The sequence below is a fragment of the Babylonia areolata genome, chromosome 5, assembly GCF_041734735.1.
Source record: "Babylonia areolata isolate BAREFJ2019XMU chromosome 5, ASM4173473v1, whole genome shotgun sequence".
Taxonomy (NCBI): domain Eukaryota; kingdom Metazoa; phylum Mollusca; class Gastropoda; order Neogastropoda; family Buccinidae; genus Babylonia; species Babylonia areolata.
In genome coordinates, this window is record NC_134880.1 from 42916468 (window position 1) to 42934153 (window position 17686).

Here is a 17686-nt window from a genome sequence, read left to right on the forward strand (position 1 = left end):
GCTGGACTGCCCAACACACACTGCTGGGAGGATGGGAAATGAAAAATAGAATGATTCCACTGTAAGGCACATAGAGAATGATTCCATTGTAAGGCACACAGAAGACAAATAATGAAAAAAAGGCAGGGCCCAATCCCCTCCTTCAGCCATTCCTTCTTCTTCTTCTTCTGCGTTCACTCGTATGCACATGAGTGGGCTTTTACGTGTATGACCATTTTTACCCCGCCATGTAGGCAGCCATACAATGACATGGATTACAGGATCTTTAACATGCGTATTTGATCTTCTGCTTGCATATACACACGAAGGGGGTTCAGGCATTTGCAGGTCTGCACATATGTTGACCTGGGAGATCATAAAAATCTCCACCCTCTACACACCAGGCGCCGTCACCGTGATTCGAACCCGGGACCCTCAGATTGACAGTCCAACGCTTTAACCACTCGGCTATTGCGCCCGTCCTTCAGCCATTCCAACCTTCCCCGACCAAAGTCAGGTGACACATTCACACCAACACGGAGTGTGGAAAACAGGAGAACAGTGCCTTCCCAAGAACACAACATAATGCCGGAATGGGGTCTGGAACCCAGATTACTGGTGAACACTGGATCAGGCATCCCATGCCAAAACGATTCTGCCATGACGTCTCCAATCGCATGATGCATCATGCAGATTAAATCAGACAATCCAATAAAACATACATATATATATATAAAAGACACCTTTTCACCAATAATAATACAAGGAACAGCACCAGCCAGTACAAAATAATGGTTCTGGGATACAAATAAAAACAACAAAACTCACTGACTCAGTGAGTGACTGTTAAATGGAATTCTTGTTTATCTTTGATAAAAATGTGAACAAAAACATCAGTGAATGATGGCTTCAGGGACTGCTTTTACATATACTCTTTCCTAAATGTTTGTCAATCTAAGACCTGCTGGAAACAGGTCAGGCTCAGTACTATACATGCAGAGTGTATTTAGAGAGGAAGTCAATATTTCCTCTGTCTCCCCAGAGCAAAAAAAAAAAACATGACTCTCTGCTTACTGTCCACCTCCGAACTCCAAACTTGAGGTTGATGCCCCTACATGCCACAGTCCCAGTCAACACAAAGGGGGAAGCAAGTCATTTTCTGGTTGAGTATCCTGAATTGAAGTTTGAGAACTTTTTTTTTCTTCTTTTTTTTTTTCTTCTTTCTTTTTTTTTTTAATGAAACGAGAAATCAGAGGATGATTAAAAGTTCTGCAAATGAGCAGGACAGTCTGACCATACCTGAAATGCTCTTCCTCCTCTCTCTCTCTCTCCTCTGTGTCTGTCTTTTTCTTCTTCTTTTTCCTTTTTCCTCTCATCATCATTTCCTAAAAGCCTGGGACCTGTTTCAACGAATCTTTCTGTGTTTTGCAAAGCAGGCAGGTGAGAAACGACACACAGCATGTCATCCACCCGTCTAAATCACTTATGTGTATGTGCACAGATATCTAAATTCCTGCATCATTTGTGTTTGTACAAGATTTTCAATCTATGTTGTAGACAAACTTCTGTATCTAATGTCCACTTAATATTTCTTTTCTATTCTGAGCAAGAGTTAGGTTTAAAAACCATGTGAAATGACCCATGTCATGGGCATGAACTGACACTTGTCAATGCATGCCATCATGTTTTTGACAACACTGGTTGTGGTACATATCAACAGAGAGACGACTGCCCATTAGTGTAGTGACTAAATCTATAAGAAAATAAAGTACCATACCCTTCAAAATACACCTTTAAACCTCAGAAAATGGGTAACAACATCAATAAATGGTAATATTGCTTCACGTACACACAAAAATTGCTGTAAAAACACATCCCAGAATTCAGGATACTAAAACAGGAACTACCTCTTTATGGTAGCATCCCTTCAACTACACACGGAACCTATTGTTAAAAGAGGTCCCTCTATTTGTCATACTAAAACAGGAATTCCCTCAAGATAATATCTCTTCAACTATACATAAAACATGCCATTACAACAGGTCCCTGAATTTATTAGACAACAGGAATTACCTACTTACGGTATTATACCTTCAACTATACACGAAACTGCGACTGAAAACAGGTCCCTGACTTTTGAATACTAAAATAGGAACTACCTCCTCTTGGTAAAATCCCTTCAACTGCACATGGAATATGATGTTAAAACAGTTCTCAATATTAATTACACTACAGTAGTGATAACTTACTTAATATCCCATCAACTACACACAAAACAGGTCCCTGAATATATTATACTACAATAGGAATTATCCCCTTAAGGCAGTATCTCTTTGGTTTTACAAATCATTGTTAAAACACGTCCTAGAATCTAAGATACTGAAATAAGAAATACCTCCTTATGGTAATATCCATTCAATTATACACAAAACCTGCCACAAAACAGGTCCCTGAATTTAGGATACTGAAATAGGAATTACCTCCTTATGGTAATATCCCTTAAAGTCATACACTTAAACTGCTGTTAAAACTGGTTCCTAAATTTATATTACAGTAGGAATAAGGTATGTATGGTAATATCCTTTAGATTCTATACAAAACCAGCCATTAAAACATAACATGTCCCTGAATGTCCAACACCAAAGGAATGAACTACTTATGATGATATCCCTTCAGCCATAAGGAGTGAACTACTTATGATGATATCCCTTCAGCCATAAGGAGTGAACTACTTATGATGATATCCCTCCAGCCATAAGGAATGAACTACTTATGATGATATCCCTCCAGCCATAAGGAGTGAACTACTTATGATATCCCTCCAGCCATAAGGAATGAACTACTTATGATGATATCCCTTCAGCCATAAGGAATGAACTACTTATGATGATATCCCTCCAGCCATAAGGAATGAACTACTTATGATGATATCCCTCAGCCATAAGGAATGAACTACTTATGATGATATCCCTCCAGCCATAAGGAATGAACTACTTATGATGATATCCCTCCAGCCATAAGGAATGAACTACTTATGATGATATCCCTCCAGCCATAAGGAATGAACTACTTATGATGATATCCCTCCAGCCATAAGGAATGAACTACTTATGATGATATCCCTTCAGCCATAAGGAATGAACTACTTATGATGATATCCCTTCAGCCAAAAACACAAAACCTGCCACTGAAACAGCTCCCTGACTTTAGCACACTAAAGGAAATGGACCACCACAGAAGCCACTGAAAGTCTAAACATGAAACTGAAAAATATATTTCTGTAAAGAACATAAATATATAAGAGGTTTGTAGCTGACTGGGTTTATCATAAACGCCTTGTAAAAACCTGAAAAGAAATATGCAACATAAATAAAAGATGCCAGTCAATAGATCTGTTCTTTCCCCCCGCCCTCCCCCTGCCCTCAGCAATGTCCTTCAATCTCCCTGTGCGCTGCCTGCTTTCCCTTTTTTTGAGGGGGGGTCGGGGGGGTGGGGGTGGGGGATGGGGGGCGTTGAGGGTTAGGGAGGGGGAGGGTTAGGGGGGGGGGGGGTCAGTTGTTCTTGTTTACAGAGTTACTTCTGAAAAGGAAACTGGAAACCGGTCACGCGGAAGACAGGACATGGTTGACGAGGACGTCGTGTTCGCCGAGTGGCACATAGTCCACGATCTGCTGAGCAAAGATCAGAGCCACGGTGACCGGCATGACCCCTGCCTGCTGACACCGCGTCAGGTAGCTGTCGTAGTAACCTTTGCCCCGACCCAGGCGCGCCCCCTGGTGGGTGAAGGCCAGCCCCGGCATGAAGATCACGTCCAGACCCCCTGCACATAAGTTTGTTTTTTTTTCTTGTTTTTTTTAGTTTCAGTTTTCATATGGTTAGGTTAAGCAACAACAAATGGGACCTCATTGTTCTTTCATTTTGGAATGGTTCAGATTAAGGTCACACAACCCTTCACACGCACTGGGGCAGTGAATCACATTCACTGTGGCTTGGGGCTCAATATAGAAAGGCGGGGCCCAGTCCTCTCCTTCTGCCTATTTTAACCTTCCCCAGCTGGTCAGGTACCCGTTCACACCTGGGTGGAGTGAGGAAAGATGGACTGAAGTGTCTATCCCAGGATACAACACCTTGCCACAACAGGGCTCACATGGAGAAAGTCTATCAAAACAACAAACAAACAAACCAACACCTGTGGGTTGTGTAAAATAAAACTCACTGTACAGTGTCTATGTTTCAAACCTTAGCTTCATCTTCAGCAACTGTGTGACTTTCTCCATTTGTACGTTTTACAGACTCAGCACTCATCTTTTATTTAACTGTGGCGCACAGTCCCTGGTGATGGACTTCTGTTTTGAAATGTAGGCACTGCTTATCGAAGTGAGTCTTATCTTACATCCTTTTTTTTCTACAGAATCAGCAGTAATCTTTTTTTTTTTTTTGCCACTTCATCTTTCAGATATCAGTTTCAAGTAAGTGTCAAAGTATGCTGACAGACCCATATGTAATGATAAACCATATCTGCTGTAGTACATCTATTATAAAATGAAATAAAAAGGGGGGGAGGGGGGCGGGAGCTGTGGGAGAGGTGTAAGAGCAGATGGGTACATATGCATAGACCCAGCACACCTGAGAGTCTACCCAAATCAATGCTACACAGTGGAACAATTGGGCTCAATCTAAAGATTGGAACATTCACACTCTATGACACAGCATCTTGTGACTGTGTGATATATGTACACTGGCCCAAGCTTCTCTCCTAAGTTTGAAAGACTGAAAGAAAAGACAGAAAGAAAGGGGGAAAAAAAAAAAAGAAAAGACAAGAAAGATGGAAATCACAGAAAAGGGGCTTCAAGCTTCTGTCAAACACCAGGATAAGGGAGGTAAGTCAGTTCACAATTGGCACATCTTCCAAAAACTATGACTGCTATGTCTTGCAAAACATCTGGTAAAGTTTTGACACATATCTATGATGAAACTTTTTTTTTTTTTTTAATCATCATGACCATTTATAAGTATAATAAAGATTTTTTTTTTTTTTTTTTTTTCAGTTTGACGACAGGAATAAATGAAGAGGAAATATTTTGCTGTGAGAGTCTGATGTTGATTAGTTGAACACTGGTTAGGCGTTGCACCAGTGATCAGGGTTCGTGGCCCCGTTTCAGTTTTGTGTTTTGTCCTTGGGGAATGGCGCTTTACTTCAGTTTTCCTCACCCCACCACTCTGTGAATGGGTGGTGGACAGACAATGACAAAATTACCTATACTTTTGTATTTGTATTTGTATTTCTTTTTATCACAACAGATTTCTGTGTGTGAAATTCGGGCTGCTCTCCCCAGGGAGAGCGCATCGCTACACTACAGCGCCACCCTTTTTTTTTTTTGTATTTTTTCCTGCATGCAGTTTTATTTGTTTTTCCTATCGATGTGGATTTTTCTACAGAATTTTGCCAGGAACAACCCTTTTGGACAATGATAAAAATACCAATTTTATAAACACCACCAAAAATACCAACACTTTACAGCAACAACAAAAATATTTACTTATAACAACAACAATTCCAATACTTTACACAACAACACTTTAGAAACAAACGACCAACACTTTACAAAACAAAAATACCAAACCATTACAGCAACAACAAAAATACCAACAAACTACATCAACAAAAATACTGACGCTATACAGCAACAACGAAAATACCAACACTTTACAGCTAGTGCAAATATACCAACTTTTTACATGAACAACAAAAAATGTCAACATATCACAATATCAATACTTTACAACAACAACACTCTAACCAAATTCCAGCCCAGATAGTGGGACAGCAGCTACCTTCTCTGCTGTTCTGAGGGTCAAAATTGGACAGACTATCATACAACAACAACAACAACAGCAAAAAATACCCACACTTTACAACAAGAAACAAAACCACCAACACTTTACAGTTTACAGCGCAAACAACAACAACAAAAACACCAACACTTTACAATGCAAACACCAACAACAAATTACCAACACTTTACAATGTAAACACCAACAACAAAAATACCAGCACTTTACAATGTAAACACCAACAACAAAAATACCAGCACTTTACAACACAAACAACAACAAACAAAAACACCAACACTTTACAACAACAAACAAAAACACCAACACTTTACAATGCAAACACCAACAACAAAAATACCAACACTTTACAATGTAAACACCAACAACAAAAATACCAGCACTTTACAATGTAAACACCAACAAATAAAATACCAGCACTTTACAACACAAACACCAACACTTTACAACAACAACAAACAAAAACACCAACACTTTACAACACAAACAAAAACACCAACACTTTACAATGTAAACACCAACAACAAAAATACCAGCACTTTACAACACAAACACCAACACTTTACAACAACAACAACAAACAAAAACACCAACACTTTACAACAACAAACAACAACGCCACACTTTACAATGCAAACACCAACACTTTACAACAACAACAACAAACAAAAACACCAACACTTTACAACAACAAACAACAACGCCACACTTTACAACACAAACACCAACAACAAAAATACCAGCACTTTACAACACAAACACCAACACTTTACAACAACAACAACAAACAAAAACACCAACACTTTACAACAACAAACAACAACGCCACACTTTACAATGCAAACACCAACACTTTACAACAACAACAACAAACAAAAACACCAACACTTTACAACAACAAACAACAACGCCACACTTTACAACACAAACACCAACACTTTACAACAACAACAACAAACAAAAACACCAACACTTTACAACAACAAACAACAACGCCAACACTTAACAACACAACAAAAACACCAACACTCCACACCACCAGCACAAAGCCCACCACAGGCACCTGTTTCCAAAGCGTCAGGCAAGCCATGGTCATCGGCGGGCTGTTTGATGTTCCACTTGGTGAGGGGCAGACGATCGTAGTCCTCCATGGAGCGAAGAGGCACCATGGTCATGGTGGCGCCCTTGTAGTGGGGGATGAAGCACTCCTTGCCTGCGGCCAGGGTCGCCCTGACCAGGGGGGCCGTGTCCACCTCGTCCGACATGCTGAGGAACACGGACAGACGTCGACAGTCCTGAAACCATGGGGACGCCAGCACCTGTTCCGGAGAGACACGGCACTGAGATGTTGGGTTGGGTTGTGCTGTGCTGTGCTGGGTTCGGTTGTGATGTGTTGTGCTAGGTTGTGTTGTGTTGTGCTGGGTTGTGTTGTGTTGTGCTGTGCTGGGTTCGGTTGTGATGTGTTGTGCTAGGTTGTGTTGTGTTCTGCTGTGCTGGGTTGTACTGTACTGTGCTGTGCTGGGTTGGGTTGTGCTGTGCTGTGCTGGGTTGTGTTGTGCTGTGCTGTGTTGTGCTGGGTTGTGTTGTGCTGTGCTGTGCTGGGTTGTGCTTTGCTGGGTTGTGCTGGGTTGGGTTGGGTTGGGTTGGGTTGTGCTGTGTTGGTTTGTGCTGAGTTGTGCTGTGCTGGGTTGTATTGTGCTTTGCTGGGTTGTGCTGTGCTGGGTTGTGATGTGTTGGTTTGTGCTGAGTTGTGCTGTGCTGGGTTGTGTTGTGCTGTGCTGGGATGTGTTGTGCTGTGCTGCGTTGTGTTGTGCTGGGTTGGGTTGTGCTGTGCTGGGATGTGCTGTGCTGGGATGTGTTGTGCTGTGCTGTGTTGTGTTGTGTTGTGTCGTGTTTTGTTGTGCTGGATTGGGTTGGGTCGTGTGTTGTGTTCGGTTGTGTCGTGTTGTGTCGTGTTGTGTCATGCTGTGTTGGGTTGTGCTGGGTTGTGCTGTGTTGCGTTGGATTGTGCTATTTTGCATTGAATTCTATTTTAATGTATTGTGCTATACTGAACTGTATTTCATTCAACTATGTTGTAAAATATTGTATCAAAGTATAATGAATGGAATAATACTGTTTGTACTGTACTGGATTGTACATACTGCACTGTACTGCACTGTACTATACTACTTTTCACCACAACAGATTTCTTTGTGTGAAATTCCAGCTCCTCTCCCCTGGGAGAGCGTGTCACCATGGTGCACTTTTCTCCATGCAAGTGTGGCATTTGTTTCACTGTCAAAGTGGATATTGCTTCAGAATTCTGCCAGGAACAACCTCTTTAGTTGCCGTGGATTATTTCACATGCTCAAAATGCATGCTGCCCACGGGACCTGTATTTATCACTTAATCTGAATGACTGGCATCCAGACCACCACTCACAGTCAACTGGAGTGGGAGAAAATAGCGGCGAGCTTGGGATTCAATCCAGTATCCCCAGATTCTCTCGCTACCTGGGCAGACACTTTACCACTGAGCCACCATGTCACTTGGAACCATCATGCAGTGACAATTCTATCATCCAGGCACTTCACTGGATCAAGCCCCTTTATTCATTCAAAAAGTCCAGCACATGTCGTAAGTGATTGCAACAATTTTCTTTCCAGATGGCTACTAACTTTTACCTTTAGGCAAATGCTATCAGCTACCTAAATTGAAAACTCTTAGAACCCACAAGATTATACCTGTATCAATTCAATTCAATTTTTAATTGATTATGCAAGTGTAGTTCACATATTTTTATATATCAAAATCAACTCAATTCTCAAATGACTATTATTTAATCCTCATATATAAGTCTCTCTCTCTCTCTCTCTCTCTCTCTCTGTGTGTGTGTGTGTGTGTGTGTGTGTGTGTGTACATGTAGTTATATAAAATATATGATGTGTGTATGGACATGCTCTAAAAATGGGGTGTCTGTACAGAGCAAACCAACAGGCCAAGTTTGCATCAGTTTGAAAGTTTTGAAACCAAATGTGCATCCTATACTCTGTAGCAATTAAAAAATACTGTTAAAAATCCTGCTTCATCATATATGTGTGTTGAACTGCAGTATGATAATTTTTGCCTGTTCTTCAACTGTGAGTATTGCATATATTCATATCAAATGACTGATTCTAATCCACTTTTTGTTTGTATACTGTATACCTTAACTGAGTGACGTATTCCATTGATCTTTCTTGGGTGAGCAGTGGCCCAGTGATAACACACCTGACTTGGAAGCAAGTGGCCACATATTTGATTCCCATACAGCAGGTGCAGTGGCCAAATGGTTATAGCACTGGATTCTCACCAACTTCCCTGAGTTCAATCCCCATATTCAACACACCTGGTCAGCCCCAAAGTGGAGTATGACTGCCTACATGACGGGGTAAAAACTGTCATGCATGTAAAAACCAACTCTGGTAGACAAGTGAAAATGGGAGTCACAGCCCACAAACAATGAAGAAGAACACACCTGGTGGGCAAAGGGTAGAGTTTTTTCCTGTTCTCCCAGGTCAAGAAATGTGCAGATCTGCTAGTGCCCATACCTGCTTCATGTGTATATACATGTAGAAGATCAAATAAGCACGTTGAAGCTCTTGTAATCCATGTCAGCATTTGGTGGATATTAGAATCATGAACACACCCAGCAAATACACCCCTGAAAACAGAGTATGGCTGCCATACACACAAAAACCCACTCATACATAGTGATGAACATGGGGGCCCGGTTGAACTTGAAGCCCACGACACAAACACAGAAGACTCAGAATAAGCGCGCATGACCTAAAGATTGAGAAAGGTAGATATTTAAATATTCCACAAGAAAACAGATTGTGCAACAAGTGTAACATCCTGGAAGATGAAATCCATCTTCTTGATCATTGTATTAAATATAAAACCTTAAGGCAACAAATTTTAAAGGATATTCAAAATTCGAATAACACAGGACATATTCCCAGTCAGGTGATGCTAACAGATGATGAATATATACAAACAAGATTGGGAAAATTTGTTTATGAATGCTGCTGCAATTTACTGCATTAACTGATTGATTAATTGTGTGTTTTTCATTCGTTCATTCATTTACCATTGCACTTGTGTCTTATAAACCTTACGGTTTCATGACAATAAAATCTATTCTATTCTATTCTATTCTATTCCGATATGGACCAGGATTTTCACTACCCCCTCCACTGGACCTTGAGTGGTGCTCTGGGTGCTAGCGGAGATTAGAAAAGAGAGATAAACCACTTGCAGAAATTGCTGAAGCCAGGCAGCCTGCGCCGCGAGACGCATTCATTATTCATGAGCTGCCTTTGCCCCGCCCAAACTAAGGGAAAGCGTCAGTCGAACGCAGTCTCCTGAGTGATTTTATAATTTGGATTACACCTTTTTTCCCTTTTCTGTTTGCTTCATCCCACGCAGATGTCAAACTCAATTTTGTTGTGAATAACATTCCTAAATATTTATATGTATTGGTTACTTTTATTTCCCTATCACCACAGCACCATTTTTCACGAGTCGAAAGATGACCTCCATTGCGGAAAACTATAATATTGGTCTTATCGAGATTCACTGTTTGTTGTAGTCTGTCTGTTTCTTGCTTAAGGGCATTTAATTGATTTTGTAACCCTATGGGTGTGTCAGACAAGAGAACAACATCATCAGCAAATAGCATTAAGAGCAAATCTGTTGCGCCAGGTATCATTTGTATTCCATGTCTCCCCTTCTTTGATAACTCCACTGCCAATTCACCGATGAAAAAGGAAAACAGCTGTGAGCTTAGCATACAACCTTGTTTAACCCCTCTTGGACACTGAAAAAAGTCTGAATAAATACCTTTGTCACGAACACATACAAGTACAGAATCGTAGATGCTTTTAACAGCCATGTAAAACTCCCGAGAGAGGGGGGGGGGGGGGGGGGGAGTTGGTGGTGGGGGGAGCTGCTTTATTTTCTTTTTATATTATCTACATTCAAGCAGATGCAAACGTGCTAAAAACCAAGCAAAAATGAATCGGTTTTCATTGTATACAGCAAATCTTACTACACGTGGGAAATTCCAGGCATAACTTAACTTTCGCTTTACTGCAGCTGAACCGTCAGAACCGACTAGTTTCCTTCGGGTGGGGAAGGAGAGGGTGATTTACCCCCACCCTTCCGCACTGCGTGTGTGCCCCAAAACGGCTTCAGCACTGTTATAGACAGTAAGAAGGGGCCTGCCGCGAGTGGTTTATCTCTCTTTTCTAATCTCCGGTGCTAGTCATCTGTATTAGAGTCCTGTGTGCAGCATGCATTTTGTGCATGTAACAGAACATATGGCAACAAAAGGAGTGTCCCTGTCAGACTGCTGCAGAGAAATACACTGTGATAGTAAACAAATAATAACCTGCAGGCAGGGGGGCAAAAAGGTGGCACTGTCTTTTTAGTCAGTCTGTCATCAGTGTTCTTCTTCTTCTTCTTCTGCGTTCGTGGGCTGAAACTCCTACATTCACTCGTATGTACGCGAGTGGGCTTTTACGTGCATGACCGTTTTTACCCCGCCATGTAGGCAGCCATACTCCGTTTTCGGGGGGTCATCAGTGTTAAACAGTCCACATTATTTTTCTTTTTAGTCAATGAGTGATTCTGTCACCAATCATAAACAGTATTTCAGTTATAGTCACTAAATACTACATGAATTTCTCACTTTTGAAGTACTTTCTGTAAAGTTACTTTGGATTAAGTAATGCTGATTTTGTTTTGATGAACATGTACTGATATAGGAAGCTGCAGTGTATTCTGTAAATTTCATTTGGTGAATATAAAGCTTACTATATGATGAGTATATCCTCAGCGTACTGATACATACTTCACATAAATTACAGTCACTGAACACAGCTGATGTGTTTGATTATTTATTAAAACAAAGCAACATTACATCCATGATGACCTTGCTGATCCACTCAAAGCAGTCTTACTCTAAGAACTCTGGGATGCCTATAGTTGAAATGCATGACATTTTACTGTATGGAAACGTTGTCTGTTGCTATGGACACACGGCTGGGAATATCTCACTTTCTCTGTATGTGTGTGTGTGTGTGTGTGTGTGTGTGTGTGTGTGTGTGTCTGTCTGTCAGTCAGTCTGTGTAGAAGGGGATGTTGTGTGTGTTAAGCGTGCACATAATGCAAACTGTCCAAAAAAATTTCATCAGTTCGGTTCAAATTTGTGCAGAATAAGCACAAAGTCAATATTATGTGTGCCAAAAAAATCCTCTATTTTCCAAAAGATCCACCGAAAGTACTGTTGCCGCAGCTGTACAAAAGGTATCTAAATTTAACGCTGAAAATAAACAAACACAGGGTTTGGAACCTGTGTTTGAATTTCATGAAAATTCTACCTGGTCAAAAACTGAAGGTCACAGACTGCTGGAGGAAAACGAGATAAGAAAGATTTTGGAAAGTTTGCCACGGAAGAGATAAGGCGATGGTCAGTGTCAGCTTGGCAAACACTATCGTGACTGTGGTGGTCTTCAGGTTTATGCCTTTGCCAGTTATTTTCTTGCCTGCTGTAAGTGTAAGCTAATGCTTCGATCACTGAAAATATCCATGTCCCTGTTCAGTGCAAACAACTCTCAAACCATTCCCCATGGAGTACCCTCACAAATGACCTGCATGAAAACTGTTTGGTACGGTACATGCGTACCTCATTATCCGTCCTCCTGCACCGATGTTGTCAGAAAACCACTGAAAGCAGACTAGGTTTGACACACCAGCACGTTTCAAACAATACAATGTGAATTGAGCACTTACCTTACTGATAACTATTTCAGACTGTCGTTTCTTCTCTTCGGGACTAAGCAAAGCCAATCTTTTCTTGATCTCCTTTCGGAGTGTTGCTTTCGCTTGCTGCATGGTCGCCATTTTCGTGTAGGGGTGATCACTCTCCGTCGTGGCAGGAAAAGCGTCGACTTTGTATGTGAGCTGCTTCCCTTTTGTCCAATGATCAAAATAAAAAAAACAAAGAAAAAACAAAACCAAAAAACAACGACAACAAACAAAAAAACAAAACAAATAAAAAACAAACAAACACATATCAGTGCTTTTGTCGTGAGCCTTTTTTTTTTTTTTTTTTTTTTTTTTTTTTTTAGTCACAGCCACAAATTGAAAATTATGTCAGTGATGACCAGTTTCATCAAGGGAAGGTTACATCGTGTCGACTGACCCATATAATTATCTGTGCAGGGCAAGCCATGTGAGTTTGCTTTTTTCGTTTTAATGTTTAAATGCGTTTTTTAAACGTCAGGTTTTTGGGGGTTTTTTTGGGGGGGGGGGGGGGGGGTGATTGTTTTTATTGCTTTTTTGCAGTGTACAGTACAATTGAACATGTTCTACATGGAAAGGTGCTTTATGAATTAAATATCTTTTTTATCATAGTCATCATCATCGTCATCATCATTATGATTGTTGTTATTATTATTGTTGTCAGTTCAAGTGTTGTTGTTGTTATTACTGTTGTTGTTGTTGTTGTCATTTGTTGTTGTTGTTGGTGTTGTATGTTGTTATTTAAACTGAAGAGCAGTTTTCACATGGAACACCGTGACCTCTTGACGAATGCAGTAAAAATCCCCATCTTCTGTACAGGATGTACTGCGGTGATGATGATTCATGAAGTAACTCGACTCGATCTCACCGTCAGTGACTGCACCAATAAACATCATACATACCCATTTCAGCGACTGCACCAATAAACATCATACATACCCGTTTCAGTGACTGCACCAATAAACATCATACATACCCGTTTGCCATTGCATTATTAATAATACAAGACTGCAGCTGGCTTAAACAGCATTTTACTTCAAACATGTCACCATACAGATGCAATCATCAATCAGTTCGACAGTTTCAGTTTCTTTTACTCAAGAAGGTCGCCGGGGCATCTGCCAGTGACTGCGTTCGGACGGACAAATCCATACACGCTACACAACATCTGCTAAGCAGATGCCTGACAGCACGCGGATAACCCAACACGCCAGTCAGGCCTTGAGTGCATGCACAATATATTTGTGAGCCAATCAGAGTGGATTTCTTCTACAGAATTTTGCCAGAAGACAACACTTTTAGTTGTTGCCATGGGTTCTTTTTCAGTGCGCCAACTGAAGTGCGTGCAGCACATGGGACCTCAGTTTGTCGTTTCATCTTGATTTTCAAGTCAAACTTGGGAGAAGGGGCTAGAGCTATCAGGGAAATCAGTTGAACCCAGACCTCCACGATCTTAGATCTTAACCATTCTGCCACATTCCTCCAATCTGACAGGGCAACATGCAGAAAGTCCTGTCGAAATGGCTACGATGCACGCTGGCGCTAAATATGTGATGAATATATTTCCTATTCTACAGACAGAAGTTAATACATTGTAATTTGATTACTGATTTTTTTTTTTTTCAAAGTTAAGAATAGTTGCTCGGAAAAAGAAAAAAAAAAACCACAGCGGGGGCGTCTTGTATGCAGTTAACGACCCGTTCCCAGCGTTCGCTTTGAAACCAGATAAGGCCAATTGAAATCGAGAAAGATGTTATCGTTTTAAAGAACAGATGGGATCATTCTTTAATGAGACAGGAAAGTAGGCTCTGTGTGTGTGTGTGTGTGTGTGTGTGTGTGTGTGTGTGTGTGTGTGTGTGTGTGTGTGGAGTTTGACCCATCAGGCTACATAAATAAAATGAATAAAAACCGATATGGCTGCTGGAATCAGTTTCAAAACAAATCAAGCTCTGGAGTCTCGAAAAGAGCAAAGACGCTGACTCCCAACGAAGACGCTGACTCCCCACAAAACATTCAGCACCGTACACGTGACATGTCAAAGACAGCCGGGATCAGTTGTACACACGGCCCTCTGGGCCATACACACACACACACACACACACACACACACACACACACACACACGGCACACACACACACACACACACACACACACACGGCACACGGCACACACACACACACACACACACACACACACACACACACACACACACACACACACACACACACAACACACACACACACAAATCAACGGCATATGCCTTTGAACTGAAGTGAAGAAAAAAAAAAGAAACACCCACTGAACACACACACACACACACACACACACACACACACACACACACACACACACACAAGAAACACCCACTGAACACACACACACACACACACACACACACACACACACACACACACACACACACACACACACACACACACAGAGAGAGAGAGAGAGAGAGAGAGAAGCCGTAACGCCAATTGGAGGACAAACTTTAATCTGCAAGCTCTTCCAAGGTGATTCAAAACAGCATGGAGAACGGAGGAAAAGATAACACCATCTACTTGTCCCACACCAGCATTGTCCGCCCTGGGGCTCAAAGCTCACCAGGGAAGAAAACTGCAGACACACCGGTCCTTGCGTGCACAATCCATGTCCGTGGGACGTGTACAGAGTCCAGGGATGTCGTGTGTTGCTTTCAGTATACATTTCTGGGTGTCACACACACAACATGAAACTTTGGTTTTTTTGCATCATGTCCCGAGAAGAAGCATTCTGGCTGCTGGGACGATGGAGCCTTTAGTTTTACGTGAAGGTAATGAGCGTGAGTGGATCAGCAGGGCAAGGGGGAGGAACTGGGAGGGGGGGAGAGGAAGTGGGGGGGGGGGGGGGATGGGCGGAGAACAGCAGGGGAAGAGGCTGACACCTTCACCAGTGCCTTGACATCTTCTGATGTCGTTGGGGCACACCAGTGAAGACATCGCCATGCACCTCTGTCCTCCACCTGTATCGGTGCTCCGCCATTCTCTATCGATGTGGGATTCCGCCTGGTTCGTTCCCTGTCATGTTAGGATATCATTGTCTTCCCACCTCTCATGTCGTCCTCATCAGCGGGAGGGTGAAGGTTACACAGAAAATAGCAGCTCTGCAGGGCCGCATAAATTAAAGCATGCACGCAGACAGACAGACAGACAGATAGACAGAACGACAGACAGATAGAAAATACACACACACACACACACACACACACACACACACACACACCTGTTTTTGATATGCAAACACCCACAAAATTCGTTTACTGAGAAACCTTTGATCAATTTTCAACTGCAAAATTCTGTTAGTTCTCACGATTTCAAATCTGTTGTTACCCTCAACCCTCTGTTCCAAGTGAATTCTATTTGTTGATTCCAAATCAGTTTATATATGTGCTGATTTCTCCAAAACTCAGGAGTTGGGGGGGGAGTGGGGTGGGGGGGGGGGGAGAGAGAGATTTAGCACTAAGGACATCAATGGCAAACAGGACAGGACACCAGTGACAAACAGAACAGGACATCAATGGCAAACAGGACAGGACACCAGTGACAAACAGAACAGGACATCAATGGCAAACAGAACAGGACACCAGTGACAAACAGGACAGGACACCAATGACAAACAGAACAGGACATCAATGTCAAACAGAACAGGACACCAGTGACAGACAGGACAGGACACCAATGGCAAACAGAACAGGACATCAATGACAAACAGAACAGGACACCGATGACAAACAGAACAGGACATCAATGACAAACAGAACAGGACACCGATGACAAACAGAACAGGACACCAATGACAAACAGAACAGGACATCAATGACAAACAGAACAGGACACCGATGACAAACAGAACAGGACATCAATGACAAACAGAACAGGACACCGATGACAAACAGAACAGGACATCAATGACAAACAGAACAGGACACCGATGACAAACAGAACAGGACACCAATGACAAACAGAACAGGACACCGATGACAAACAGAACAGGACACCGATGACAAACAGAACAGGACACCGATGACAAACAGGACAGGACACCAATGACAAACAGGACAGGACGCCAGTGGCAAACAGAACAGGACACCGATGACAAACAGAACAGGACACCGATGACAAACAGGACAGGACGCCAGTGGCAAACAGAACAGGACACCAGGACATCAATGGCAAACAGAACAGGACACCAATGACAAACAGGACAGGGCATCAATTACATACAGAACAGGACACCAATTACAAACAGAACAGGGCATCAATTACATACAGAACAGGACACCAATGGCAAACAGGACAGGACACCAGGACAAACAGGACAGGACATCAACCGATGACAAACATGACATAACACTCGTGGCAAACAGGACATGACATCAATGACAAACAGGACAGGATATCAACCAATGACAAACAGGACAATATATCAACCGATGACAAACAGGACATAACAGTCGTGGCAAACAGGACAGGACATCAGTGACAAACAGGACAGGACATCAATGACAAACAGGACAGAACACTCGTGGCAAACAAGACAGGACATCAATGACATACAGAACAGGACACCAATGGCAAACAGGACAGAACACCAGTGGCAAACAGGACAGAACATCAGTGGCAAACAGGACAGGACACCATGCCAGACATGACGGGCCCAGCTGTATGAGTGATCTGAGCACCGCTCAATTCGCTCAGTGTGAGTCCTCTTCCCAAGCCTATGGAACTGTCGCAGACTTAGGGGACTGAAATTCTTAATGCAAATCAAATGATGTGAATAATGTTCCAAGCTAAGTCAATGGAATAAGCGCTAACTGGGGAAGTTCTTACAGGTAACTAAGCTTAGTGCTGTAAACATCACTCGTGCAGCCCGGCGCAGAGGATTGGTCGGTGTGTGTGTGTGTGTGTGTGTGTGTGTGTGTGTGTGTGTGTGTGTGTGGAGGGTGTAGGGGGAGGGGGGTTGGGAGGGACGGGGGGGATCAGT

General features: G+C 42.2%; 1 protein-coding gene across 1 annotated transcript; it reads right to left on the bottom strand.

The window, feature by feature from the left end:
• Window positions 1-1315: 1315 nt before the first annotated feature.
• Window positions 1316-12782, bottom strand: LOC143282081 (5-formyltetrahydrofolate cyclo-ligase-like). The gene is made up of 3 exons (XM_076587544.1): window positions 12652-12782; window positions 6896-7151; window positions 1316-3799 (listed from the first exon to the last, which is right to left on the bottom strand). The coding sequence occupies exons 1-3, from the start codon at window positions 12760-12762 to the stop codon at window positions 3582-3584; spliced, it is 585 nt and encodes a 194-aa protein (XP_076443659.1). The 5' UTR covers window positions 12763-12782; the 3' UTR covers window positions 1316-3581.
• Window positions 12783-17686: the final 4904 nt, after the last annotated feature.

What these genes read in the sequence shown, in the direction of transcription:
- LOC143282081 (XM_076587544.1), bottom strand. Translation starts at nt 12,762, where the DNA reads ATGGCGACCATGCAGCAAGCGAAAGCAACACTCCGAAAGGAGATCAAG. An exon ending in CTGAAATAGTTATCAGTAAG is followed by an intron (nt 7,152 to 12,651) that starts GTAAGTGCTCAA and finishes TCTCCGGAACAG; the next exon opens with GTGCTGGCGTCCCCATGGTT. An exon ending in GCCTGACGCTTTGGAAACAG is followed by an intron (nt 3,800 to 6,895) that starts GTGCCTGTGGTG and finishes ACTTATGTGCAG; the next exon opens with GGGGTCTGGACGTGATCTTC.